General features: G+C 38.3%; 1 protein-coding gene across 1 annotated transcript in view; it reads left to right on the top strand.

Moving 5' to 3' along the window:
- ME1 (malic enzyme 1) overlaps positions 1-27465 on the top strand; it is a 180403-nt gene that overhangs the window by 77830 nt on the left and 75108 nt on the right. Inside the window, exons 4-5 of the mRNA XM_035559550.2 lie at positions 261-336; positions 2458-2619. Coding sequence (XP_035415443.1) covers positions 261-336; positions 2458-2619 — 238 coding nt within the window. The remainder of the gene's footprint in view (positions 1-260; positions 337-2457; positions 2620-27465) is intronic.

Genomic DNA, 27465 nt, shown 5'->3' with positions numbered 1-27465 from the left:
AAATCAAACTTAGCAATTTGCAGAAATAATTCCTGCAGGTTATGAATCTTTGAGCAGTCACATTTTGTCTCAGTTACATTTTCTCTGACTTCTACTAAATGCAGATATTTAATTCACTCGTTCCTACAAAACTGAGCACTTACTGAACTGAATCCATATATGTTGGAAATATATTTGCATAGAGTTACTTTGTTATTTAAATTATTTACATTGAAATATTTAATTGCTTGTTTATATGAAAAGTATTAATTTCTTTGCAGAGGACTTTTTATTACTATCCATGACCGGGGACACATCGCTACAATGCTGAAGTCCTGGCCAGAAAATGTCATCAAGGTAATTTCAGTTTAGTTTGTTTGACAAAGCTGACACCATTTTGCACCTGGGTTGGCTTGGTTAAGATATTTTGATGATCTTTTTCTAGTGAAATATATTATTCAGATTAGATAGCATATTTTCAGTTAGATTTCAATTGCTTCTCAGCTTGCTTTTTTTTTTTTAATAAATAGAAACAATGATGTTACAGCTATAGTTTGAAGCTTTTCCATCCTTACTTGTTTACCTATTGGCATCCTTTATTGTATTATTGATTAATTGGCCAATTACATTGAAAGTTATGCATTAAAAAAAAATCTGAATTCTTTTTCTGCATTTCACAGAATCACAGAATGGTTGAGGTTGGTAGGGACCTTTTGAGATCATCTGGTCCAACACCCCTGCTCAAGCAGGGGCACCTGGAGATGATTTCTCAGGGCTATGTCCAGTTTGGTTTTGAAGATCTCCAGTGGTGGAGACTCCACAGCCTCTCTGGGCAATCTGTTCCCATGTTTGGGTTAATCCAGCAAAACTACTAAATTTTCAGCTAAAATTGCTTGTCACAGAATATGACAGGGGAATTACTACATTGTCAGATGCTTCCCATACTGAGCTTGAAGCTGAATGTCTGGTTGCTGACTCATGTAAACCAGACAAGCACTCATAACATTCAGGGCTGAGAAATAATCATTGCTGTAAATAAGGATTGTGATTATCAGTTCTATGCATTTAGTTTCTTGTTTGCATAGTGTGATTCTGGGCAGTCCTGTCTGAATGTTTTTATTTTGATGAGATTACAATCCCTTTCCTCTTTTGGTATCAAGAAGTCACTGGCGGTATTGAAAATTTTGGACAAGAGGCTTATGAACATGGAGCTCTCCCTCCCAGCTCCCTGGCTGATCTGATTTCAGAGGGGTGGCACCACTGTCTTCATAAAAGCAGTTTGAAATTTGCAGGTCACGCTCAGAAAGAGATCCTTTACTGCATTCTTTGATTTCTTCCAGAGTATGATTTGTGATTTAGCCAATTTCATTTAATCAAGATTTAGAAGTTGTACACAGGGATATCCACAATTCTTTCTAAAAAAAAATAAAATAATCCATTCATAACCAGAAAATGTATGGAATTTTGAAATATGTGTGTATATAACTAACTTTGTAACATCCAAAATTCCACCAAATTAGAAAAGAAGAATCATGCATTGTATTTACGATAGATGTCGTTGTTGGCAGTAGGCGTTCTAAAATTTTTTAACAGCTTCTGCTAGGCCACGGGGTCTTTACTATAGTAGTCGTACTTCATTGCTCATGCTACAAGAACATTTTTGTGGTGCTACCTGCTTCGTTGTGATTGAAATGCTAACGTAAGAGTTTGACAATTTGGCTGCAGCTACAGCAGTGGATTTTTACGTATTTTTAAAATTTTATCTTGTATAAAGCTGTTTAAAGTTATAGTTAGGTAATCTCTAACTGTAGACTTGTGTTCATTATGAATACACAGGGTATGGTGCTACTGTCCTTTACTATAAAAAATCTTCCTTGTTAGTGCAGACAACTTTGTGGGTTTTACTGAGTTCCTGTATTTCTATCAATGGAAACACATGCTGCTTGATATGTATAAATACCACAGAGTATATTATTTGCTCAAGGGGAAAAAAAAAATACATTTTCTAAGGTTAAGAACCCTGTAGACAGCCCTGTGAAAGGCCAGCAGGAGAAGCTGCTGGCTCTGATTCTCCTGAAAACAATTACAACAAAACCCAGGAGTCCAGGGTTCGTCTTTTTGTGGATAACTACCTTTCCTTTACTATTCTGTTTTGATACTGTTGACAGAAAAATGTAAGAGGGAACAATGCCAGTTCCCTTGTAATGTAATACTACATACCTCTCTTGTGTATTCCTAAAAGTTTTACAGGAAAGTCCCATTTACATTGAAGCAACAGTCTAAAAAAGTGTAACAAAAGCACAGTGAAATACAATAATGCAATTCATGGCCTTTGTTGTACTAGTGATTTATTTGTACCCGTTGCCATTTTAAAGTGAAAATTAAAAGAGCATAGTAAGATGATAACAGAATACTTAGCATGTACAGTACCGTATGAGAAAGAAGTGATTATTACAGTGCTTTTATTTCTTCCTCCAGGCTATTGTGGTGACAGATGGAGAACGTATTCTTGGTCTTGGAGACCTCGGCTGCTATGGCATGGGCATTCCAGTTGGTAAACTGGCACTTTATACCGCATGTGGAGGAGTGAAACCTCACGAGTGCCTACCAGTGATGTTGGATGTGGGAACAGATAATGAGGTAAATCCTTCTCTGAGGTGTAATGCTAGCAGTTTTAAGGGAACTGTATAAAAGTTGAATTGTGAAAAGTTGGTTTTCCTTGTTATGATAGAGTTTTTGATAATGCGGAACCTAAAAAGTCTTATGGAAAAAGTCTCATCCTAATGCACTGTGTAGATTGTTTTGTAAGGCTCGAGTAGGTGAGGAAGATAATGTCTGTAAAAACGTACTGCATACATTGTAAATGTTAGAAAGTGGCATGGGAAATTAGATCTTAAGAGGGGGACGATAGAGTTAAAATTGTGACGCATTCCTTCTCTACTTCTGCTGCAGAATTCTTCTGCAGTGATTTCAGATGTGGATTCATTTTAGGGGAACAGTTTGAAAGTATAGTCTGGTATATGTTAGGAGTGCACATCTATGTACTTCAGCTGTACATTGACTTCAGCTATAGAAAGCTCTATAATCCAATTAATTTTTCCCAAATGAAGTCCCAGTGCTTCAGGTAAGTGGACTTTACCCTCTTTTATTTGGCTTCCCATTTGTACGAAGTGGAGAGATTTAAAGACAGCTAGTTGCTGAAAACTGGCTTTGTTATTTCCAGGCCTCCCAGGATTACTGGTTAATTACTTGGCCCCTGATGTTTCTCTTTTCTGCTGAAAGAACATTTGAATTATTGACTCTGAATGATGTCAAATATCATCAGCTATATCATTATGCTTTAGCAGAGGTTACAGTATAAGTGATGCAAGCATTAAACTTTGTGCATGATAAATGCATCAGAGATTTATGAATATTAAAGCTAAATAAAGCATCTCCATACCAGTGAATGTAGCAGGGATTTCTAGATTGTTGGGCTGGGTGTGTGCAACTTCAGCTTTATACACACACCTCCACCCCTTCCCCACTGGGATAGTTCAGACAATGCATCATGAAAGCATTACTGAACTGGGGAATAGTCTGCTACCCTCTCTCTCTATCCCCCAAGAACCTTCTCCTGAAAGTGGACAGATTTATTTGTAAAATGCATCCGAACACTGTAGCACATCGCTATATCAAGTCACATACAAGTCTCATTGGCTGTATTCTTGGTTTGAGCAGTTGGGCCAGTTATTTATTATTGAACATTTCTAGGCAGTAAACTACATCCGCGACTTATGATACTGCATTTTGCTTTAATGCCTGAATTTCACCGTCATTTTCATTTTTCATGGGGTATTATTTTCTTGAAATATATCAAACATATAATACATACCTACAAATAGCAAAAAAAGCATACGCATACCAGTAGCTCCACTTCTATGTCACTCTTTTTGTGACTAAACAATGAGTTCAGTCAAGGAGTCTGGAAGGGTGACCAACCTGAAGTATTACAAGATGCATTACAAATTGTGTGAGCGGAGGTTGGTGCTCTGGCATACTCACCTTACCAGGAGGATGGTTTTTGTTATTGCTTTTGTTTTTTCACTTGGATAGTTATTTTAGGACCATATTGTGAACTGTTTCAATTTAGTTGTTGTCACGTTAAGGGGTGTAGCCGATTAACCGTCACGGGTCCGGTCAGATTCAGGGTACTGAACTATCACAATCACAGATTCACCAATAAGGCATTAACCAATATGGGTCTGGTCAGATTCAGAGCACTGAACTACCATGGTCACGGATTCACCAGTAACGTATAACCACCCTTACTCTAGTCGCGTTCAGTGAGAACTATCACGGCTAGGAACAATGCAGTTAAGTGCAATTTATTACAACAACAGGTACACAGCTTCTTTGGATTGCTGGTGATAGATACTGTCTGCAAAAGCAAGCTAGCATGCATGAAATACACAGGTGCGCAGCCTGGAAATTAACACGTTAAAAGGCACAAAGACTCTATAGAGATTTCTAAGCTTCCGCAGAGACACACAGTATAACTAAGTGTTCAAATCTCACCCAAAGGCATCCCAATGGGGAGGGGAAGAGAGGCTCAGCCCGTCAACTGATCCCAGGAGTCAGGAGGTCCTTAGGATGGTGTATTCCCTTGTGGTGGTATCTTCCCTAATGATAGTATCTTCCCTGACATCCCCTCTCTCTTAGGCCAATTTATATTATTTTCTATCTTTTAGGTGGAGCTTGAGTGACTCTAGTCAAGCATATCTTAGTTATGATTGGTGAAAAGGTTTCCTGTCTCCGTTTAAAGGTATAGGTGCCAAGAAATTCAGAGCGCATGCTCAGTGAGGGGTGGTCACACCTTGGAGGCGGGTAGCTTTCGGGATGGAGGTGTGTTTTGATATTATAATGAGCAAAAGTACGCTAAAGTACAGCGTTTGTCAAAACATGACAGGTCGTTGGCTCAGGGTAGCAAAAAGTGCGGCTTATCGGTCTCGGTGTGCACAAGAACAATCGAGTCCCCACCTGGTCACAGAGCCTAGCCGTGGTGTTTCCACTCCACTCTACGCTCCGTACTGTTCCTTAGGGCCAGCACACCAGGTTCCCCCAGCGCGATAGCAGCTAAGGTTGGAAGCCTAGGGAACGCTCAGGTAATGCAGCTACACCCTACCCTGAAAGCCTCTTCAATGCTGTACATTTTCTTTAAAATGTGAATATTACTTTTATTTTCCTAGTTACTTTAGGCAATTGCACCACAGTTGTACAGTCTACTTAATCGTAGCAGCTCAGTATGTTTTAGTCCCCAGCCAGCACTGTGGTTAGCAGCGCAGGAAAGAACTGATTCTGCTGGCATGCTATTCATTCCTGCCCAAGTGTACATCAAGCTCAGATGTGCACCCACTGCTCAACAGTGTAAAAGCCCCAAGTAAATTCTAAATATTCTGCTGCAAGAGACCTTAAACTTAACTTGAATGAATGGGAGGCTGGGTAGAGAGTTTTTTTGTTTGTTTGTTTGTTTTCCTTACTGCTGTAGTAGTTACAAGAAATTATTATATTAGCTTACGACTCAGTACCATTCATGTTCATCTGAGTTTTTGCAGGGCTGAGGAGAAGTCAACAGCATGTGAGAAATGAAGGCTCTGAATCACATTTGGGTTAGGGTCTGCTCTGGAGGCAGCGCTATTGCTCTTTTGGGGTTGTGTTAGATTGCACTTCAAAGAGTAGACGGTTGGTTTTTTTGTTTGTTTGTTTTTCCAGTTGGGATTGGGTGCTCAGATGTTTAAGCATTTATCTTAAAGGCTTACCTGGGAATGAGACTCCTGAATTCTGCTGGAGGACTGTGAGCAAGCTGGGATCTGTTGGCATGCCTCATGACTGAAGAGCCCACATGGGCCTGCTCCTATTCCTTGTTCAGTTGGCTCTTGGCTCTAGTTCCCTGGTAACTTCAGTCACAGTCAGTGATACTGGGGCACCAGCACCCCTAATCTCTTCCCTCTTACACCCTGCCTCTGCCCCAGCAGCTCCTGTTCCCTCCCTACTGTCAGTGTTTGTGTCACCACTTCAGGGAACCGAAGTGGCCAAAAAGTGATCACGTTTTGCTGGCTAAGCAGGTTATATTAGTTCAAGCTGCTGTCAATTCTTTGTTTTAAAATCTAAATCTTTTGGAAAAATAACAGTATATTTATGCTATATTTTCTTGCCCAAGCCAGAATTTTCTATAATGAGACACAGTAGAAATCACTCTCATAACTTGAGCATATATAAATAATAATTACGCTGAACATGTTTTTTGAAATGTGCAGATGTTTTCCATTTAGATTAGTTCCTTCTCCCTTTCTGTGGGGGCCTCAGTGCTTTAAAATAAGTTTCAAAATATGTATTTTTGGCAACTATAATCCTGTTTTGCACAACCTGCAAATTCTCCAGAAAGATTAAATCTTACTTTAAAGCAGATTGCAAGAAAAACTTCACAAATTCTCATCCTGTATTGTTTTGTTGCGCACAGGATACAAAACAGGAACTCTATGCAGCAGCTCACTTAATTTCTGATAATTATTAAGTGCTTTATTACTGTTAGTTTTAGCAGAGGTATTTTAGCTGTGGTATTATCATGCTACTCGCAAAGGTAGGGATTAAGAAGAGAAGCAAATTTGTATACAATTGCCCAAATAATAAACAAGAGAAATCAAAACTACTTGCTTACTAGTAAAAATTGTCCTAGTAGAAAGACTTGCTTGACTGAAGTAGTAAATTACTCTGTGCAATCAGTGTAGGACTGAGCATCCAAAAGGAGTGGTGTTGACCACTGCCAAAACCAATATGCCTGTTTTGTAAGTCATTGACAAACTGGAAGCAAACAGTTGCTGTTGGGACATTTTTATCCAAAACATTTTAAAACATTATATGTAGTACTATTAGTTATTTACAACAGACCATGAAAGTCTCTCTGAAAGTTGTGTCTTATGCAGTAGTCATTTATTTGTAGGGTGTGAAGATGGTACTTCTCGGGTGGGATTGCAGTCCAAGTAAAACGTACTCATGCAGCAGTCTCAGTACTGATATGAAAGCGTTGCTGGGAGAGCTGAGGTGATGTGATTTCTGCATTCTGGGCATTCATCAAACATTAGAGAGGTATATGTTAATTGCCTTGCAATGGTTAAAGAAACAGCTTGCAAAAGAAAAACGAATGGTTATCAAGGTATGAGCAACTGCAACTCATTGGTGACCTATCTGAAACATGTACTCACCTCTAGAAGTGGGATGATTTCAGGATGATGGAAATAATCTATTTGAATCAAGGGAAAACTTTCAACATTAAAATATGAATGATGATTGTTTGCTACTTGAAACTGTTATTAAACTCATGAAATGACCTGCATTGAGGCAAACCTGTTGGTTAAAAACCAAACACAAAGAAACTATCAAAAACTGAGTTAACAGACAGTTAAAAAGCAAAAGACACTAAAGAAAAGAACTTTATCCATACTAATTATGAAGAGCAAGAATGAGTTTTTCTGTTGTTCCTGAAACTTTACCTTAATGGTGGTACTTGTAGACGTGTTCATTGTCAATATAAATGTGGTAGATATTTTTTAAATGACAGTTTTATCTATCTTGGTGAGAAATCTTATTTTCCACTGTATTAACAGTGAATTAATATGTTAAAAAAGCCTTAACAATTTGTCAAGGTCCTTAAATCAGAATGTCCAAATAATGGCAGTTCTTTAAAAAAAACAAAACCAAACAAAAAGCTGTGGTACAAACACTCTGGAACTTGCTTGCTGGAAAGCAAGCTGAGCTGAGTGGGGAAGAAGTATTGTCTTGTTTAATTGTATCTGGGAAAAATTGAGAAGTTCAGGAAGATGGAATTACAGTTAAGGCTCTTATTTAAAATAAAATGGTCCTGGTTGTGGTCCTGGTTATGTAACCTGACATAGAGCTTTAGTAAAATTAGAAAGATTGACTAATCAAGCAATAAGAGTAAAATAACTATTCCTGATTAGCATGTTATTAAAACCAGATTTAATCTAGCGTTAAAATGAATTTACGGGTTTTTGGTTGACTCTCATTTTTACCTTCAGTAACATATTTGAATTCATACTGTTCCATTTAAGAAACAGGACCAATGAAGAAACAATCCAGACCTGTGTTACTACATAAAACACTATTTAAAACATATTTCTGCAAGGAACAATAAAATAGTTTTGGTTTTGTGGTATTTCAGAGTTTATTTTCAGTTCTGCAATGTTAAATATCTTTATCAATGGCTTGGAGGTAGTATTTTAGTTTCCAAGGGTAATAGATAAGCCATGGTTTGGTAGTGTTATCCAACCAGAGCAGGAATGAAATCTAGGCAGACTGTCAGCTTGTGTTATACAGAAGTCAAATTAGTGGTGAAAGGGTTTCTTCTGACTGTAAAAATCTTAACCTAATAATGCGTGCTTAACAGAGAAATCAGCACTCTGTTTATTTGGTATTTTAGAAGAAAAGCTATAGCAAGTTCTGGGCTAACAAAGGAGTCCTGTACTCAGGGGGCAGATTGCCAGTGTAAATTTGGTACTGGGAACGGCCAGCTTTGGGAGCTTTGGATGGTTTAGTTGTGTATTAGCATTTAAACATAAAGCATTTACCATAAATTTCTGTTTAGGTAGAAAGCATTCAATTCTTCTAAATGGTACTTTCCCACAGTGCAGAAAAGTCAAGTGGTGTTGTAAGAACTTGTTACGTGGGGAGTTTCTAGCAGCAAGCCTCCATGTCCTGGAGCCAGCTGTCAGGATTGTTCCGTGGACTCAGTAGATCAAGTTGGTGGTTGGGCTTGGTGATTGTGAAGGTCTTTTCCAACCCAGATGATTCTGTGATTCAAGCTGCATCCAGGATGGCTTCAAGGAGGCTGGGCATGCAAACCTTCTCTTGCACTGGATAGACACAGTTAAATAGCTGGCTGGTCCTATACACCATCATGCAGCTGCATCATGACTGTCAGTTCACTTTTTGCAAATGCCTATCTGATGTTGTTCCTTTATTCATACAACTGTCAAATACATAGATGTAAGTACCCAGCAGTGCACATGAGAGAGAAATGTGCAGCTGCTCGAGCAGCTATTGCTCATTTGTCTGCCACACTTCGGGAGTGTAAGAAACCGTGGGCTGTTGTCTCAAGCTATTTCCTGCATGCTTGCTTTGGAATATTTTTCCCTTAACTTGCTGCAAATATTTAAATGCAGGAATGGGGCAGCTCTCACAGTTGTCCTAAATAGGTCAATGAGCATTACTGGGCTGGCAGTTCAGATGCTTCTGGAGGAATGACAGGCATCCATGGTAGAAGACTGAATCCAGAAAAGCAGAGGTGCAAATACAAGCTCAGTTCTTCAACATAACATACATACATACATACAGTTAGCTTTCTGCATTTCCCCAATTTACTTCCAAGTCTCAGAAGTACTGGTACCAGCCTTTCAGGTTTCCTATTCCTCCAAAATATCTCTCTAAGAATGTGAAAAAGGAAGCTGCTGATAAAACACAGAGACAAACCTGCTTCTATTATTTGTATTCCAACCAAAATAGAAACTTGGACAGAGGAAAGCTGACTGTAGCGGAAAACTGCAATTTCTAATCTTATCAAACTAAAGATATAAACATATCAAACAAATCATGTACGTTGTGTACAGCTGTAAGAATTTCTGAATAAGTTAGTCACAATTGGCATTCATTGTGGTTTTGCACTGTATTTTGTGTAGTTAATGTATTATAAAATGGTTGCGGTCTCTGAATTTAAAGAGCTCATATTCCTCTTGCCTTGCCCTTGAATTGTGGCTGTTAGAAGTAGAGCCAGCACTTCAGTGATAGTGTTACTGCAAAATAATAATGGCACTTCCTGAGCTCCACGAATAGAGGTTGCTCCTGTCTATATAGAAAGGAGCTATTTTTGTAGCCTGTGTGTATATGGGGGTCTCGTTCCTAGGTTATTTTCTGCAGTGTGTTTGCTAGTAGTTTTGAGCATTTCTGACATGCAAATGACACCGAGTGTGATGCAGCTGGAGGTTTCTAGATACACAGCTTCTCGTGTGGCTGTGTTGAATCTGATCAACCTAACCTGGCTGGCTGAAGTAGACAGGCTCATTTCCCTGTTCCACAGAGCAGCAAGGCCAGGCCAGGTGCTCAAAGGTAATGCTGTGGCCCAATCGTGCTGTACTCCAGACATTAAGATTTGTAAAACTATTGCTGGAGTAAATCTTCTGTGTTTTTCTTAGGGTTCACCCTACCTCCTATCCCTGCTGTTCTGGTAGGCGATAGCTGAGGTAACTTCCAGGCCTTTTCAGGAGTTTTTCTTGCTGTCTGTGCTCTCTTTCACAAATTTAGTGCTATTTTACAAGTGGAATATTTCCCCTTAGATCTTGCTGCAAGATCCTTCCCTGATAGTGCACTGCCAGCACTTCAACAGATGAGAAAATACATAAATATTCCTCTTTCCTCCCCTTTCCCCCTTCCACTTGGCAAGAAGATATTGTGGTAGGGTATTACTTTCCCTAGAGTCAATCATGAGTCATTTTTTCTTTTCACTGCTCAGAAGTACTGAAAAGTCAAGTCAGTTCTGAATTACGGTTCTGTCCAGCCCATTGTGCAGAAGAAAAAGAAATAATTTTCAGACATTTGTAGTCTCCTTTTAAATCTATTCAGTTATTTGGAGTGGACATAGTCTGTGTTAGAGGAGAGGACAAGTACAAGCTGTTTTTATTGATGGTTCTAAAATTAAGGGGCTTGGGTACAGTGGAAAAGATAGAGTTTAATTAATGTGTCTAACTGTCTAAAGGCTGAAGAGAGAGTTAGAAACAGGATTAAGGGTTTTTCAAGTCTAGATTTTATAGTCTGTAGTGGGAAGAAAATGGAAAGCCTGAATCTGAGTATGTCTGGCATTTCCTAAAAATGCAGAAAGGGATATGGATGCCGCTGGTTGATCTGAAATTGTCCTTCAAACCATGATTTTAATGAAAGAGAAATTTAGGTAGGGTAAGGATTTTTGCATAGATAGTGATATGAAGCTTAAATGGAACAAAACAGTAACATACAGAGTGTGTTTGCTTCAGTATAGAATATTTTTTTCTCCATTGTGTTCCAGAAGATTTCACTTCTAAAATAAATATGGCATTGCCCATCACTCCTAAACATGCTTTATTTAAACAACAGGAATACCCCAAACTGTGCCAACATCCATAATATATTTGCAGACCTAAAGAGGATACAACTTACAACAGCCACCATTTGCCCCTCATTGCAGGGTCCTTTGAACAACTTCCTTGAGTTTATCACAAGTATCCGATAGATGATATTTTTCATTACTTTTTGAAGAGCTTTCCCTATCTCACTCTTTAGTGTTCTCTTATGGAACAATTCTGGTAATACATTTAGGAACATTCACAACCTGAAAATTCTGAAAGCTATTTTGACTTTAACTCAGAAGTGTCACAAATTCGTAAGAGTAATAATAAATCTAGATTTACCATTTGAATATATTTCTGCCATATGCTGCTGATCTGTTATTGACACATGTAGAACTGAAACAGTCTTTTGACTAACCTGCAGCTCACTATTTCTGTAAAATATTATTTTCCATTAGCCTGTTCTGTGAATTCATAGCTTTATATTTCGCAGATTTTGAGACTTGTGACCAAGTGAGGTTGGATTGTCAGGAAAGCACATAGAAAATAATGAAACAGAAGAGGAAGAAGAAATGAAATCACAGCTTTAGGCAACAGACAAGAAATTATGTTAAATAAGCTCACTTTAAATGGAACTTGAAGTAAATGGAAAATTAAAGGTTTATATCTGTCATCTTGTGAACAGTATATCCAAATCAATAGCCTGACAAGACGAGTCTGCTCTCTGAAGGAAATATTGACCTAAATTGTTAAATTTATCAGAGCTAGAGGATAATTTGTAGCAGTTTTTATACATGTAATTAGAGGTACAATTATTTAAAAACAAATGTAATATAGTGACAAAAATATTTACTATTTATCATGAAGTATTCATTGTTTAGCCTAAAAGTTCAGTTGCTGCCAAAAATGCTCTGGATTCTGGGTTGTAGTTTTTAGGTGACATAGTCAGCAAAGGACGTAGTTAATCGTGTAGTAATGTAGCACACATACTAGAAAAGTAATTCATGATAAATTGAAGAAATACATCTGTATTGTTATTAAATATTCAAGCAGAGTGGCATTTTTAGTTAAATCACAGAGCAGTTTCAGCTAGATATTTCTGTTCCTCTGTTTGCATGTTAGAAGCATATCAGTGGCGAATGCCAATGTCTCAGGCCTTCTTTGGGCTTTTATACACATCATCTTCCCTGTGTTTTCTTCAGGTTTATTAACATTTTCATGTTGTTCTAAGTGAGTCATATCTTATCACTGCTATTTCTTTCTCATTAATATTTTTCATAGCAGCTTTCTGTTTGTTATAGACATGAAATGAGTCCTTCAAAAAATACAATAAACTCTATTTTTTTCATTAAAGAAAGATGTCAATACATTCCTTCTGTTACAGACCACTTCAAACTTGAATATAAACCTCCTATACTCCGAGGATTCACATGTACATCAAGTTCTTAAAAGACCGATAAGTTGTGATAGACTAGTTTGGGGGTTTACTTTACATATTTGGTGGAGGGGGAGCATTGTTTAAATTCCAAAGCCGATTCCAAAACTTCATTTGGATTTCTCATGCTTCAGTATTTTTTCTCTGTAGATCAGGCGTTTCAGCCTGATGCAGTTTCCTAAGAAGCTTCTTGGCTCCCATGTGCCTGAGCTAGTGAGATACTCCCTGGAATATGTCCACTGGCACAGAGCTTTACATACAGATCGGAGAAGTGAGCAAGTGGAAACATGGGAACATTTAACAGCATATAGGGCTGATTACGATTTTTCCACAGAATTTATTTGGAAATTTAATATTTCAAAATACATGATTTTCTGTTAATTTAAATAAGAAACAAACCACTGTGCAAACATCCATCAGAATTTCAGAATGTTGCCTCATTTTCTGTGAATAAGTAGGGCTGTGTGGGGACATTTTTGTTGACTATTACTGAAGTTGGAATTAGTTAATATTCTTATCTTGATGGTGGCAGTGGGTTTGGTTAAGTGAGTACTTATCCAAGGTCGTCTTCTGTAGCTTAGAATTCTTGCTCTGTGCTTTCTTATATCTACTGACTTTCCCTGACTTTATTCAGAGAATGCAGACAGGGAAGGAACTGTAATTCTTTATGTGCTCTTCTGAATCTTGTGGAAAAAAAATAAACATGAATTTTGATATATGTGACTTTTATTCTAATACAGACATTTCCGTTATTATAAATAATGAGTCAAATAAGAGACTCCAAATTTCTCTCTAATTAGACATCAGCCAAAAATCTTAGAAATATTTGGTTTCAATATATTTCATCACACAAAGTTAGGTACTATTTCTTGATAACTTTGTGTTTTTCACATGATATTCTGAAGTAATATAGAGTTCTGCTATTTTTTAAATTCCGGTAATCATAGTATATACTAGTTTTTTCTATCTTAATCTAACCATAGGTGCATAGTCAGACTTTACATTCATTTATGTGGAAGTGTTTTGTGCTCATGCAGATATGTCCATTAAATCATACACAGAGTTAATATGTGTGGGATGTTAGAAAATTCCATATTTTCACATGGCCCTGTCATCAACAGAAATGGTAAATTGTTACTTAACACGGAGGTCTCTGTTGCACAGAATATTCTGTATTTTGGAATACTGTGTTTTATTTGGAAACCACATTTCCTCTTTTAATCTCATTAAATATGTCAGACTGCATGGTAGTTTGCATCTGACTTTTGTCTGTTTCTTTTTTTTTTTCCAGATGTTTCTATGTTCCAGATTTACTCTGAGAACTATAATCAATTTTCACAGACTCTTTTCTTGCAAACATATCCAATGTGATGTGTGCAGGCAGGCTCACTGATGAGATGCATCAGGCAGTTGTCAAAAAGTTGATGTCTTTATCCTTAGGAATGGAAAATGGCTCATTCTTCAGTCCAGGCTTTTTCCAGTGACCCAATTAGAGCTCAAGTCCTGCTGAGGTAGACCTCTTAGCTTTGAGAGAATGCTGAGGAAATCAGTATTATCAGTCAAGGTTATCTGTTACGTACTCTTAAAAATACAATTCGGTGTCATTTAAGGGGACTTCTTGCACATTGATTTCCTTGCAAGAAATTGGAAAGGATGTGTTCTACACAACTATTTTCATTGTTTTTAACAGTGAATATTGCCATCTCAGAATTCACTTCTGCAATTAAAAATCTGAGAATCACATGTTAGGTTTTTACTGAATGCTTCACTAACTAAATTTCCTAATTTATACTTCCAACTATATCCTCAAAGCTGCATACTTCTTTAACCAGGAATATTTTTAACCCTCTGCGGACTTTTCTTGAAGTGACTACAGAATATTCCTGAGATGGGATTTCATGAAGAAATAGTGAAGTTTCTAGTGTGTTTCAGTCTATAAAAAATGGTGTTTTGGAGAATCTGTGAGTTTGTCTTCTATTTTGTCCATAGTATTTTTCGAATTGTTGTTGTGTTGTTGTTTTGTTTGTTTTGTTTGTTTTGTTTTGTTAGTGTTTTGTTGGTTTGTTTTGTTTTTGGTCTTTTAATTACTATTATTTCTATGTGCTTAGGTGTTTCCTTGTTTGCATTAAACCTTCTAATTCTTCAGTTGGTAGAAGACCGTGTACAAATGGCTTGTGCTTCCTAAGGGATTCACTAAGTGTGCATTAGCTGAACAAGAAAACATTGCCTACTCCTGTTATGAACTAATTGTGTACAAAGGGGAACAGCATTTCCTCACCATATTTAGAGCTGTTAACTGTTTTGACTCATTTGCAAAAGGAGAATATAATGTGCTATTCTTTACCACTGCATTCCCAGAGGAATGTGTTACATCACTTCCCTTGTTTTCATTTAGATGCTTTTCTCAAATTTTGTTAGGCACAGCTTAGTAGCTATGAGTATTGGCAGATTTATCAATAAAACTCAAATATAAACAAGCTTGGTTTTTAAACATTTGTTCAGTTTAAATATTTTTCTAACTCAATTTCATAATATGTATACTAACAGCATTTTGATTACCCGTGTATTCACTTGTAATGGGCTTCTTTCTTAACAGTGAAAAGACATTCTGTGTTAAAATTGTTTCTGTTATAATGCTTGTCTCCTTCTGTCCTAATGTAGGTATAAAACCTATCTTGATCTACATTTTGTAGCAAAAATGCTTTTAAAATAATAATAAAACAATGACAAAAACTACAAAACAAACAAAATTAAACAAGAGTAAAGTCTTAATTTTCTTCACCTGGGGTTTACTGTTGTCATTGTACAACAAAAGGTTACTATAATCTTTAAAACACATACAATTGTTCTGGTATGATTAAATTAAATGAGACTTTCAATTAAATCTTCTATGTTAAATTTTCATATTGTACAATATATTATTAAATATTTCAAAACCAGACTTAACTTCACCATTGTCCTGTATTTCCTGTGCATAAAGTTTTCTTACACTGCCATAAAATACTGGAGATCACTATTCACAGTCTCCTTGTAACCATTCAGACTTCTTATGTTGTATGGGTACTAGACCCAAATCTAGACTTTTCTAGTATACCCATATAGCCAGCAACATTTTTGCCTGTTCTCTTTTATCTTTCCCATACTTACGATTCAACAGGATGAGCAATTATAATCTCATATTTGAATGATTCATCTTAATAACCTGGGCCCCCACTGCTGAACTCAATAAACCCCAAATGGCTGGGCGAGAGATGAGTAGCTTGAAAGTCATCCAAACCTGAACTAATTATCTGAGGCTAATTTTATGAAGAAAAGTGGACACTTCTTGTAGAGTAGTTGTCTCAAATTGGTTTAATGAATCTTAAATCTTAAATCTGTATATTAAAATTATCTATTTTTGTTGAGTGGCTTCGACAAGAGCTTAGACAACCTTATATGTTGAAATATCCAATACGGGTTCTTAATTTAGATAACGTGAATTCATACCTGATTTGCACTTCACTTTCCTCTCTATACTCGGACATGTTGTCGCTGCATTGCTCAGAAGGCTTCTAAAAAGGTTAAAACTTTTTTTTGAACGTATGTCAACCTCTTATTAAACAAACAATTTGTATCATTAAGAAATGCCATTCTACTGCTTAGTGTGTGAGAAGACCTCACCAGTTGTCTCTCACTGTTGTTCCATTGTCATCCTTTAAACTTTGCCATTTTGGCTAGGAGAGTCTGGTATTCTTTTTCTGAGACTGTTAATTTATTTTTATGAAATATGCTATTTATGAATATTTCTTTTGTGAAATATTCTACTTCATTAGACCATGGAAAATGTGATGAAGCCAGATGGTGTTTCAGATTGTCACATTTACCAAACAGCATATCTGCAGGGATTTTTAGGACCCGAGAAGAAGCTGAGAAGGAAAGGGCATTAGCAGGAAAGAACATAAATGCTGGCACTGGATTTAAGCCTCGGTTTCAGCTCATATTAAAAAAGCATGAGCTATATTCTGATGTTAACAGCAATTCTGTCAGTCCATTTCATTTCTTTTCACTCCACTTTTCAGCAAAGGGGATCTATAAAAGAGGGCAGAAATGAATATCTGGAAATGCTTATTTTGGATAGTATGCATGAATATCCATAGACCAAACTGATGGCAGACTTTATTTCAAGATACATCAAACATTTCCAACTCTTCAAACTCAGAAGACAGCAACAGATACTGTTTGTTTTTGTTGGCTTCTATTCTTTCTGAAATGGTAGATGCTAGCTATCTGCTTCTTCAGCAATTTGACAGGCAATGGAGGAGACGAGAGGGGATGAGCCATAAATTTAGCTATTAGTACAAAATGTGAGATAAGACGCATCATTTGTGCTTTCATGGAAATAGGCCTAGTGTCTGGGACAAAACGTCACCGGCTAACGGTAAGGGTGCTCCTACAAATGTTGGGCCTTGCGCTAGGAGTTCTACTTTGTGCACAGAACTGCTTCTGCCTTTTTTTTCCTGTTGTTAGGATAGACAAAGTCAACAGCTGAAAAGTCAGCATAGAAAGAATGTCACCAGACTTGATTAATAAATTTCCCATCAGTCAAAGGGACATTGTTGGTGTGACTTGTTTATGTAGGAAGAGACCCAACCCATTTAGCTCCAGTGAAGATTACGGCTGAATGTCAGCACAGGACAGAGGGAAGCCAGGGTCAAAGATATTTTGGTGACCATATGACCCGATGTTTTTTTTTGGTGAATGACCACCATAGGTTTAGTAGAACTGAGAAGAATACAACAAGTGATGGAGATTAATAGTTACGTGTGAAAGAAAAAAATTAAGCAAAATACCAGAACTGTTGATACAGAAACAAGATGTACTGATAACGTGGAATAAGACTTTCAATTTTATAAACAGAACATCTGCAGATATGTTCAAATTCTGTTCAGTTAACTATGTGGTGGACTCAAGGCACAATTTGTGTGCTGTCAAACAGTGAGTTGAAAAAAATAAAATGTCTCCAATTTCTAGAAAAAGTTTCACTGATGTTAGACTTGTTTTTCAGGGTGCTATGTAGGTTACTCTGGATACTATTCTAGCCCTTCTTAAATATTGTTGTTTGAATACCTTCTGTAATTTATTATAAGCACCTGCGGTAGCACCCACAAGTACATAACATTCAACATTTTTGTATGGGGGTTTGTATCTTCCTTCACATTTTTAAGAACAATAAACTTTTAAAGTTTGGTGGTGCTAATCTATTTTTGTAGCTTGTTCCCATTCTCCATCGGGTATATTTCAAATTACGAAGGATATTGTTAAATGTTTTGGGGTGTGTGACAGCACATACAGATTAAGATGTTAGCTGTTTAGTTGATGAAGTTCATGAAGAAGAAATGATGGTCATTAGCTGTATGGGGGCTGCTGACAGTCAGTTGTGTAGAGAGCTTAATTGTTAGTCTGAGCTTTTTTTGGGATTCACTAAAAGCTTTTATAGAAAATAGATGTCAGTGGTTGTAGGAGATATCTTGCTAGGTGGTCTGATAATTACATGTATTAAATGCAAGAGATTTATCAGATTTCTTTGCTTTCTGATTATTATCTCTATTTTAAAATATTTATTATATGTAGCATAATCTACTAAAGTCTTAAACAATGTCAGATTCTTCAGGACTATTGTTTTCTCAATAGTCAAGAGATTAAGATTTTCAAGAAATGCCACTGGCATGCAGACAACCATTTGTTTTCAGTTTTACTGTATAAAAAAGTTATGCATCCTGAAATTGTGTCTGATGAAATCTTGCTCCAAAACCGTAGTTCTGAGCGTCTTCCAAATTCCAACTCAAATTACAGGCATTTGTGGAGTTGGCATCATCCCTATCCCTGCAGACAGATGTTAACATTAGGAGAGTTCTCTGAGACTGTTAAACATAATGCAGTGTCTTTATCTTGCTGTTTATTTTTTTGTGTATCCTAAAATACACATGAATTAGGCCTCTCTGATCTCATTACCAACTCTGCTAGATGCAGTTCTGTCAGCGTATCATATGGAGCATGCTAGCCTGAAGTAGTGCAGCAGTATCTAACCTTAGATATTGGGGTGATGCTGTTCTGTTACCAAAATCATTTGCGACCTCTTAACTGGAAGAGACAGAAAGCAATATTAAATGGGGACTAATATGTTGTATCTAAGGAGGAGAGAAAAATTCACAGGGAGAGGAGAAGGCTGTTGTCTGAGCTCCATTACTGGAAAGCTGAACTTCCCAGGGCCTCTAGGAATTGTCCAGTATTGAGTTTTAAAATACGTAGTTGGGAAATCCTTCCTTTTAAGGGCCCTTACCCTAACCCTAACCCTAACCCTGGGGCTTCCTTCAGCCACTCTTGACTTTTCCTGTTACATGAAAGATGAGGGTTTTTTCATTTGTGTTTCATTTATAATACTCTTTAGAAAGGTGATTGTCAAGATGAGGAACTGGAAGATTTTTTTTTTAGAATAGTAACACAACCAAGAAATATGTATTGAAGTAATACCTGCAACTTATTTGACTGTTTATGTGCCATCGTATTTCTGTCTATGGAGAAAAAGACAGCATATGGTCAGATGAGGAGGAGGGAGAAGAATTAGAAAACCTCTGCTAAAATTTACCTAAATTTATTTAGGGTCCTTCAAACAATAAATAAGGATAAAATAAAAAATACAGGGAGGTTTTTTCCTACTCCTGCCAAACTTTAGGGCATCTGTTGGGAGATATAAATTCAGCATTTTACAAGAGTTTTCCAGTAAAGAGCAAATGAAATGATCATTGAAGTGTGTTACTGCAGATATGTTTCTTGTCTCCACATAGTGTTCATCCCAGGAATACAGCTGCCTCTGTGTTCTACGCACATGCACCCTTTGTACAAAGCGTGCCTTTATTTCTGGATTGGCACAAGTCACACAGCAAATAGATCATTCTAGATTTTCTGTTGTATAAATTAAGGAAATTCTAAAATTAGAAATTTTCTCCTTGCCCATCGTCCTAACAATGCAATGTCTTAGTAATGAGCACTTTGGCGTAGTTGCTGTTTAGTGTAGAAGTTAAATGTAGATCTAAAAAATGGACTCAATGCGCCTGGATGGTGGAGGCACACAAGCACATATCAGGAAAAAGAATTTTACTGCTAATCAAGTAAATGGATGTAAGGATCAGAAGAGTAGCCTATAAAGGATTTCATGAGTTTTAGAGTTTCAAAGCTAACTTTCAGTTAACAGAAGATGTTGGAGCAACCATATTTGTACTTCCTTGGGGAGCTCTCTTAGTTTTTTATTTTTCTAATATGCAGATTTGACAAACTAACTTGATAGCTTTGAAGGAGGGTTTTTTTTCCTTCAGTTACAGTACTTTCATAAATAACATCTAATCCAGCCCTGAAGACAACATCTGCTTTTCTCCTTAGGAACAATGCACAGCTTGTACTGCCGATTCGGTGATGGCAGTTCTATGATATTCGCTTCTGATTGTTTTGAGACGATAGATTCTGTGTTTGAAAAGAGGCAATGTAAGCTGTTTCACCAGAAGAACTTTTAGTGGCATTTAAATTTCCAGGAAAAACTTCTTTTCTTTCTTTCTTTCTTTCTTTCTTTTTTTTCTTTTTTTTTTTTAACTTTATCTATTGTATGACAATGATGTAATCTGGAGTATTCTTCAGTGTTGAGCTATACTGCCAGCTCTTCTCTAACTGGAAGCTGCTGTAGTGTACAGAGTGGTTTAAACTGGATTCTGCAATTAAGTTTACTTCAAGAAATTTTTAGTAGTAATGGAAATTTGCTGGAATAGCTGTATCATTGTTTTTTAGTGAATCTCTTACACAGTATATTGGAAATGTGAGCAGGTAGAGCAAAAACCTAATTGTTCTGAAAAAATATATTATTCACTTGATGTATTATTGCCTTTTAAAAAAATTCATTTTCAGAATTCCGTATAAAGGATGGCAATATATACAGTTTGTGTAGCTGCAGTGTGTTGCTTTAATGTTAGAGACAATCCAGAAGTTCAAGGGTCCCTGTGAATTCCATGGTTTTGGGAATGGGAAAGTCAGTCTAGGAAGGAACTTCCTAAGGCAAATACATCTCTGATTGGCACCTGGCTGCAACCAGCACTGTGAGATTCAAGATGATCAGATATCTTGAATTACACCTGAAAATGGTGAGGTGAGCTTTTTCTTTCTGAAGCCTATCTTCTCGTTTCCAGTATTTTAGAAGTAAGCTCAGAGTGACTCAGCCTCGCAGGCCCAAACCAGAAAGGAATACCACAGCCCCCGGCACCCCAACAACCCTCTGAGCTTTTCAGAGCTCGCCTGATTCCCCCAGCTGGCTCCTGAACAAAACCACCGACGTCTTGCCTGACAAAGAGCTGACAGCACAACAGCCTCATGAAAAATCAGATGCATTTCACCTCATGGCTGCAGCAATGTTTCTCTTTGGACTTCGTACTTCATAGGCTGCTCACATAGGTTGTGATTTTTTGTAGCATTTTAAATTTTAGCCTTGTGGGGTTCATTAGGCATTAGCTTTTCATGCTTGTGCAAGGGAAAGGGGTTTGGCTTCCCGGGAGAGCTTTTTGGGAGCTACACATTGCATGACCAGGAGAGGAGGGAGGCAGGCAGGCCGTGGATGGAGCCGCCCGGCACACATTGCGCCCAGCGGCCGCAGGCCTCGCACACTGGGCCCTTTATCCTGTGCCACATGCATGTGCCGGAAGCCGGCCACAGAATGTCCTTGGCACGGTCTGGTCTTGTGCAGCCTCTTGCTCGGGGACAGGCTGTGGTAATTTCATAGCGTGTTACAAGATTCCTTCGTGAAGCATTTTTTCCAGTCATTATAGTGTTGCGTTTTTGTTTTTTTAATTGAAGTTCACTGGAACTGACAATTTTTCAGCCGGGCAAAGCTGTCTGTGTGTGTGGGAGCTAGATCTACAATATGAGCAGTGGAGTTAAGTTCTTGTTCAAGTCAAAGCTTTGACTGCTAATTCCTCTTCAGGTTAAGAAATTAACAACCTTCGCGAGCAGAAGGCAAGCAAAGGATGCAGAGGTTAAGCTGTAGATAAACAACCTTATGAAAAGAAAGACCAAGATGGACTGGCAGAGTCAAACCTCTCTTTATGGACAAATAACTGAAAAAGTCTAGTTTAGGTGTGCGAAACGATGGGATCATTATGTACATACGGAAGAGAACATATTCTCCATACCTTCTAACACAACCTTAAAATATTTTAAACAAAATTTGAAGTACTGTAACTTCTTTTCTGTTACATTAGTATATTGCTTCATCAGAATATTAATAAATATTTGTGTTTCAAACAGTCAGATGTGCGTAATATTCTTGTTATAAATGTTTTTCCCCCCAAATTGTTCCCCTTAAAAGTTATGTTATAGATCGATGTCAAAGGAAAATTATGAATTTATCATCTTTTAAATTCTGGACTGTCGCAGGTCTGTCAATGGGCAGGTTTTATTGTTGTTTTCAGGGTTACAGGTGGGTTTTATATTTATTTATTATTTATTATAGTTCAACTGTACTATAGGTGGTACCTATCTGTTGGGCATATCCAGGTAAAGGGTTATCTGATGCTAAAACTTACGTTAGCACATCCCAAAGATGACGTCTCCTTCTTTTGGAAAGAAACAGAGGATAAGGACCCTTTTTACTTCTGCAAGAGTTCCCTTGTGGTTTGCAAATGTGTTGATAAAGGTCTTGTATTTAGATAAGAAGGGCCACGGTGTCTTCCTAGTAAATATGTAAGGGGGGAAGTGTAGTTCAAAGAAAAAAAAATAGTTACCTGATTATGAAGCTTCTTTTTACAAAGCACTCTACACCCTCAAACCCAATTAATGTCAGTGTTAGTTGCAGGATTTGGTGCATCCAAAATACAGTCAGCATTTGGAAACACAGAATCTGTTTGTTTTAAGGGCATCATCCTGTATTTCAGACTTCAAAAAAAGCTCGTTTAAAGAGAAAAGGCTTCCTAGTCTAATAGGAAACGAAATCTTATATGTTCTTCCTAATGCCATAAAAAACACTTTGCATCTGTAAGCAGTTCTTGCAGGGCAGAAAATCATGATTCAGCATGTTAGTGCTTGCAAGCCCCATATTTAAACGAATGCAGATTGATTACTACACAATTAATTTTGATAGAAGCGGGTGGTAAGTCCAAAACTTTGACATTATTTTTTACTGATGAACTCTTTTATTGGAAGACATTTCACACAGAGTGAAATTTCAGTCTAGTGGAAACAAAAAAGATGTCTGAAGAGTCCAACTTTTCTGGAGAACAGAAATTCCACTGTGCTCATCAGCCCTTCCCCAATCTGTGAAAACTGAGACAAAAAGAACTTTACAGGAAGAATCTGGAGTGTTTTAATGTAAGAAAATACTAAGAGTTGAAAAGGCAGCAGCATTCCTCCATTTTTCTAGGTTATTGTGTGTCTCACTGGACCAAATGAAATGCTTTTCATTTCTGGGATGTGGCATGTCTTTGTCCCAAAGCTTCTGATGTTCCCTAAAACTGTCATTCCCCTTCAGTTTTATAACTGTGGCTCTATGCACATCATTTCCCATTTGTAGAAATGGAGGGGTTGGACATTTTTAATGTCATGGGGGGAATTTCTGCTCTGAAGCATTACCGTACACCAAATACTTTCTAGGTGGCATTGAGAGGTCTGGCCGCTCTTTGCTGACATCTTTGTGAGTGGAAAGGCTCAGTGTCTTGCTGCTCTGGGTTCTTCACCTCCAATTTTCCATGAAGCTACGCACTAAAATATGTATCTGTTCCAAAGAACTTCTTGGTGCCAAGTTTGAGAATAGATGACATTTCCGCATGTTTGTTCTCTCCTGATGAAATATATGTGTGCAATTTTCTGTTTCTCGCTGCTTTGGCTTTTGTAGATAAATTAAAGCCAGGTGCACAGCTCAAGTCTTGCTTGAACTTTGATGGTTTGCTGATCTCTTTACTGTAAGAGTGCACAAGTAAGATGGTATAAACGACCTGCCTTTTTCTTAAAGCCCCGAAGGTCATTACGGTTTTAATATGCTCAGGTGGTGCTTCAAAGGACTCTTTGTTATTTTACACAGCTAATTCTAAATCGATCTATATGATCTTTCCAGTACCAGAGCCTCAATTAAGCCCTTTCTTCTTGTAAACTCTCATTTCTATTAAAGCTTCAATGTGGTACATTGCTACACCTTAATGTTTTAGGACTTTTTTCTTAGCCTTAGAATAAGCGTGCCTAAAAATAACCTTGTGCCAGTTTTTCCAGTGTCACTTAATATGCATAACAAACCCACTAACCAGCAAAAGCAGAGTTATGTTTCGATGGAGATTAGGTTTCCAAAAGAACAAAACAAAGTTTAAGCTTTGACAACAAGTTGGGGAACAAAAGAAACCCAAGTCATTGAGGAAAAGTACCTAATCATCATGTCAGCTTGACACACTTGATTGTGGTATAGAACTTTCTCTCCATTGATCTGTTTTGAAAGCCATGAAATAGTCGATAGTAAATGTTAATCTCTCAAGATGTGTGAACACTCTAAAAAAAAAAAAAAAAAAAAAAGAAAACACCAAACAACCGGGAACCCAGTTTCCCAGTTTGCATGGTGTTGACCTGAATAACAGGATAATGTGCTTAAGCAGCTTATTCATTCTTCAGCGCCTTTTGGAAATAGAGAAGCTCCACAATGGTTTGCCACTCGGAGCTCAGAAATGACCACTGTTCTTTTCACTTGTCAAATGTTTAATTCTTTTGTCTGCGCCCTGGGTTTCTTCATAGGTTGTTCCAAACAGGACTATAAAGGAACTTTTGGGCTATTTCTTGTCAAACTGTAACGTTTGTGAAGTAGAAGGCACTGAGCTGTAAAGGAATTTCAGGCTCTTGGTATATAGCTGGCCAAGCTTTTCATCAGTGGTGTGTTGCTGAATTAATTGTTTGTGCTTGTGAGACTTCCCAGGCTGGAAGTTTAAACATACCCCAGAAACACTGAGTTAAGCATGGTTTTTTTCAATATTCCACATGAAATTTCTGCTCCAAAGATAGGTGAATACATTTATATAGTGGTCTTTATAAGTAGAGCTGTTTTGGAGTTCTGAGTTCTAGTATTAGCTATAGATTTAAATGCCTACATATAGTTAAGATGAAAAAAGTGGTATAAGAGAGATAAGATCCTATGTTTCAAGACAGATCTGTGGCTTATTTAGCACTTGTTAAAGACAGCATAAATGTGAACACATATTTCTCTTGAACTTTTACAGAATTACTGCCCAGCATAAGCTGCCTTCTTGATGCAATCAGTATGACTCAGTCTGGCTGTGAAGTTTTTGAAACATCTTGAGAATTTTTAAAATAAAGGGGGCAAAGATATATGTTTTGTTTCTTCCTTCCTTCCTTCCTCCCTTCCTCCCTTCTTCCCTTCCTCCCTTCCACCCTTCCACCCTTCCTCCGTCCCTCCCTCCCTCCCTTCTTTCTTTCTGTCACTCCTCCTTTCCTTCTCTTTGGGTATTATTTTGCAAAATGAGAACACAGACTGATTGTTTGATAAAAGTCTTGCAGCAGTGTGTTCAAAAATAAATAAATAAAAATCAATTTGCCTGTTAGGAAAAAACAATTTGCCCTAATCTGGATTGGACCAGGGAGCATGCGATGTGCTTGCAAAGGACACAGAGCAGCAGACACCTACTGGCTGGGAAAGCCGTGGCAGTGGGATTTTGCTTGTCTCTCAGCTCCCCTGCGATGATCTTGACAGAGTTGCACAGCGGGGAGGCTTCTGCCGCTTGGCGGTTCTGCTTTCCAGCCTTGCTTGCTCTGTCTGGTGGGAAGCACGATGCAGCTCCCACGGGGTTTCCAAACTCATCTTAAGGTCTCACATTGCTAAAAAAAAAAACGTTAATTTGCATTTCCTATTTATTTATCTCCCAGAGAAGTAAAATTATCCCTGATATGTCAGATTTTCCTGAGGTTATTTGAAATAGCTAGGCAAACTCAATATGGGAATGAAAAAATCATTCCAGAAATAGTTCTTAACTGCAAAATTAGAAATGATTGTATAAAAATAGAAGAGCATGCAACAGAGAAAATGACTTTAGAAGGTAGCCGGCATCCAGCTCTTGCCAGATTTTCCTGCAGTATCTGGAATAGATACATAGTTATGGTTTTGATTTTACTGCTAGAACACCTAGAATAGTGTAAATAAAGAGGTAAAATTATTTTAGCCAAAGAATATGCTCTTTAAACATGAATGCTACGTAGAACTGGTGAAGGAAAGAATCAAAATAATTACAATGTAGTGATATTACTATATTGTACTATTATATTACTATTGTACTATTATATTACTATTATAATATAGTGATATTACTTCGCCTAATGATGTGTATCTTCTGAAAATCTATAAATAATATATTAGAAATTGTTTTGAAATAGTGATGTATTTAGCAACATTTCAGAAAAATCAGATTTTAATCCTGTTCTTTTATTATTATTTTTTAAACATTGTAAGTGATGTCTTTTTAAAGTTTTATTGAAGTGGAAAGAAAAGTGAGGCAGAGACAAACGTCCCTATATGTAGACCAGTACAGTAGTTTGTTACTTATGAGTCTTGTGACCCAAGGGTTTTTCAGTTCTACTACATAAAAGAACTGTAAAAAGAATTTATGCACTTCTCTAAAATATCCTGTGGTGGTTTTACCTTGCTGGACAGCTAAATTCCACCATAGCCACTCTATCACTCTCCCTCCTCAAAGGAAAAAGGGGAGAAAATATGATGAAAAGACCCCTTGGGTTGAGATAAGGACAAGCAGATTAATCACTGATTATCATCACAGGCAAAAGACACAACATAGGGAGACAAATACAATTTATTGGTTGTCACTCGCAAGCTAGTACAGTGAGAAACTAAAAGCAAACTAAAACCACCTTCCCACATCCACCATCTTCCACCTCCTCCCCCTGTGCAGCAGAGAGGAACAGGGAAGGGGGGCTGCGGTCAGTCCCTGATGCTTCGTCCCTGCCGCTCCTTCATGGTCCCTCTCTGCCCCTGCTCCACGCGGGGTCCCTCCCATGGGATGCCGTCCTGCCCGAACTGAGCCTGCGGGGGCTGCCCACAGGCAGCAGCTCTTCAAGAACTGCTCCCACATGGCTCCGTACCACGGCGTCCATCCCCCAGGAGCAAACTGCTCCAGCACGGGTCCCCCACGGGCGGCAGCTCCCCCCAGACCCCCTGCTCCTGCGTGGGCTCCTCTCCACGGGCTGCAGCTCCGGCCCGGGGCCTGCTCCTGCGGGGGCTCTCCATGGGCCGCAGCCTCCTCCAGGCCACATCCACCTGCTCCACCGGGGGCTCCTCCACGGGCTGCAGCGTGGAGATCTGCTCCATGTGGGACCCGTGGGCTGCAGGGGGACAGCCTGCTCCACCAGGGGCCTCTCCACAGGCCGCAGGGGAACTGCTGCTGCCTGCCTGGAGCACCCCCTGCCCTCCTGCTGCACTGACCCTGGGGTCTGCAGGGCTGCTTCTCCCTCCTCCCTCTCCCAGCTGCTGTTGCACAGCAATTTTTTTTTCCATTTCTTAAGTCTGCTCTCCCAGAGGCCCACCCAACGTTGCTCCCTGGGTCAGCTCTGGCCAGCAGCAGGTCCCTTTTGGAGCCTGTTGGAGCTGGCTCTATTCTGACATGGGGCAGCTGCTGGGCTCTGCTCACAGAGGCAACCCCTGCATCCCCCGTACTACCAAAACCTTGCCAGGTAAACCCAATACAACTTTGTGTTGCTCATTGAAGGCTCTCTCCTGCAATGAGAGGCAGTCTGTATTTTTCTTTACGATGTCTTCCTAATTGAAGTTGGCGTACAGGTTTCTGCAGTGGTGTTGGGGTTGGAAATTGTTTTCAGATGATGAGTGCTTAG

The sequence above is a fragment of the Cygnus atratus genome, chromosome 3, assembly GCF_013377495.2.
Source record: "Cygnus atratus isolate AKBS03 ecotype Queensland, Australia chromosome 3, CAtr_DNAZoo_HiC_assembly, whole genome shotgun sequence".
Classification (NCBI taxonomy): Eukaryota; Metazoa; Chordata; class Aves; order Anseriformes; family Anatidae; genus Cygnus; species Cygnus atratus.
Note: the sequence above shows the minus strand (reverse complement) of the source record. Positions and strands in the feature narration are given on the sequence as shown.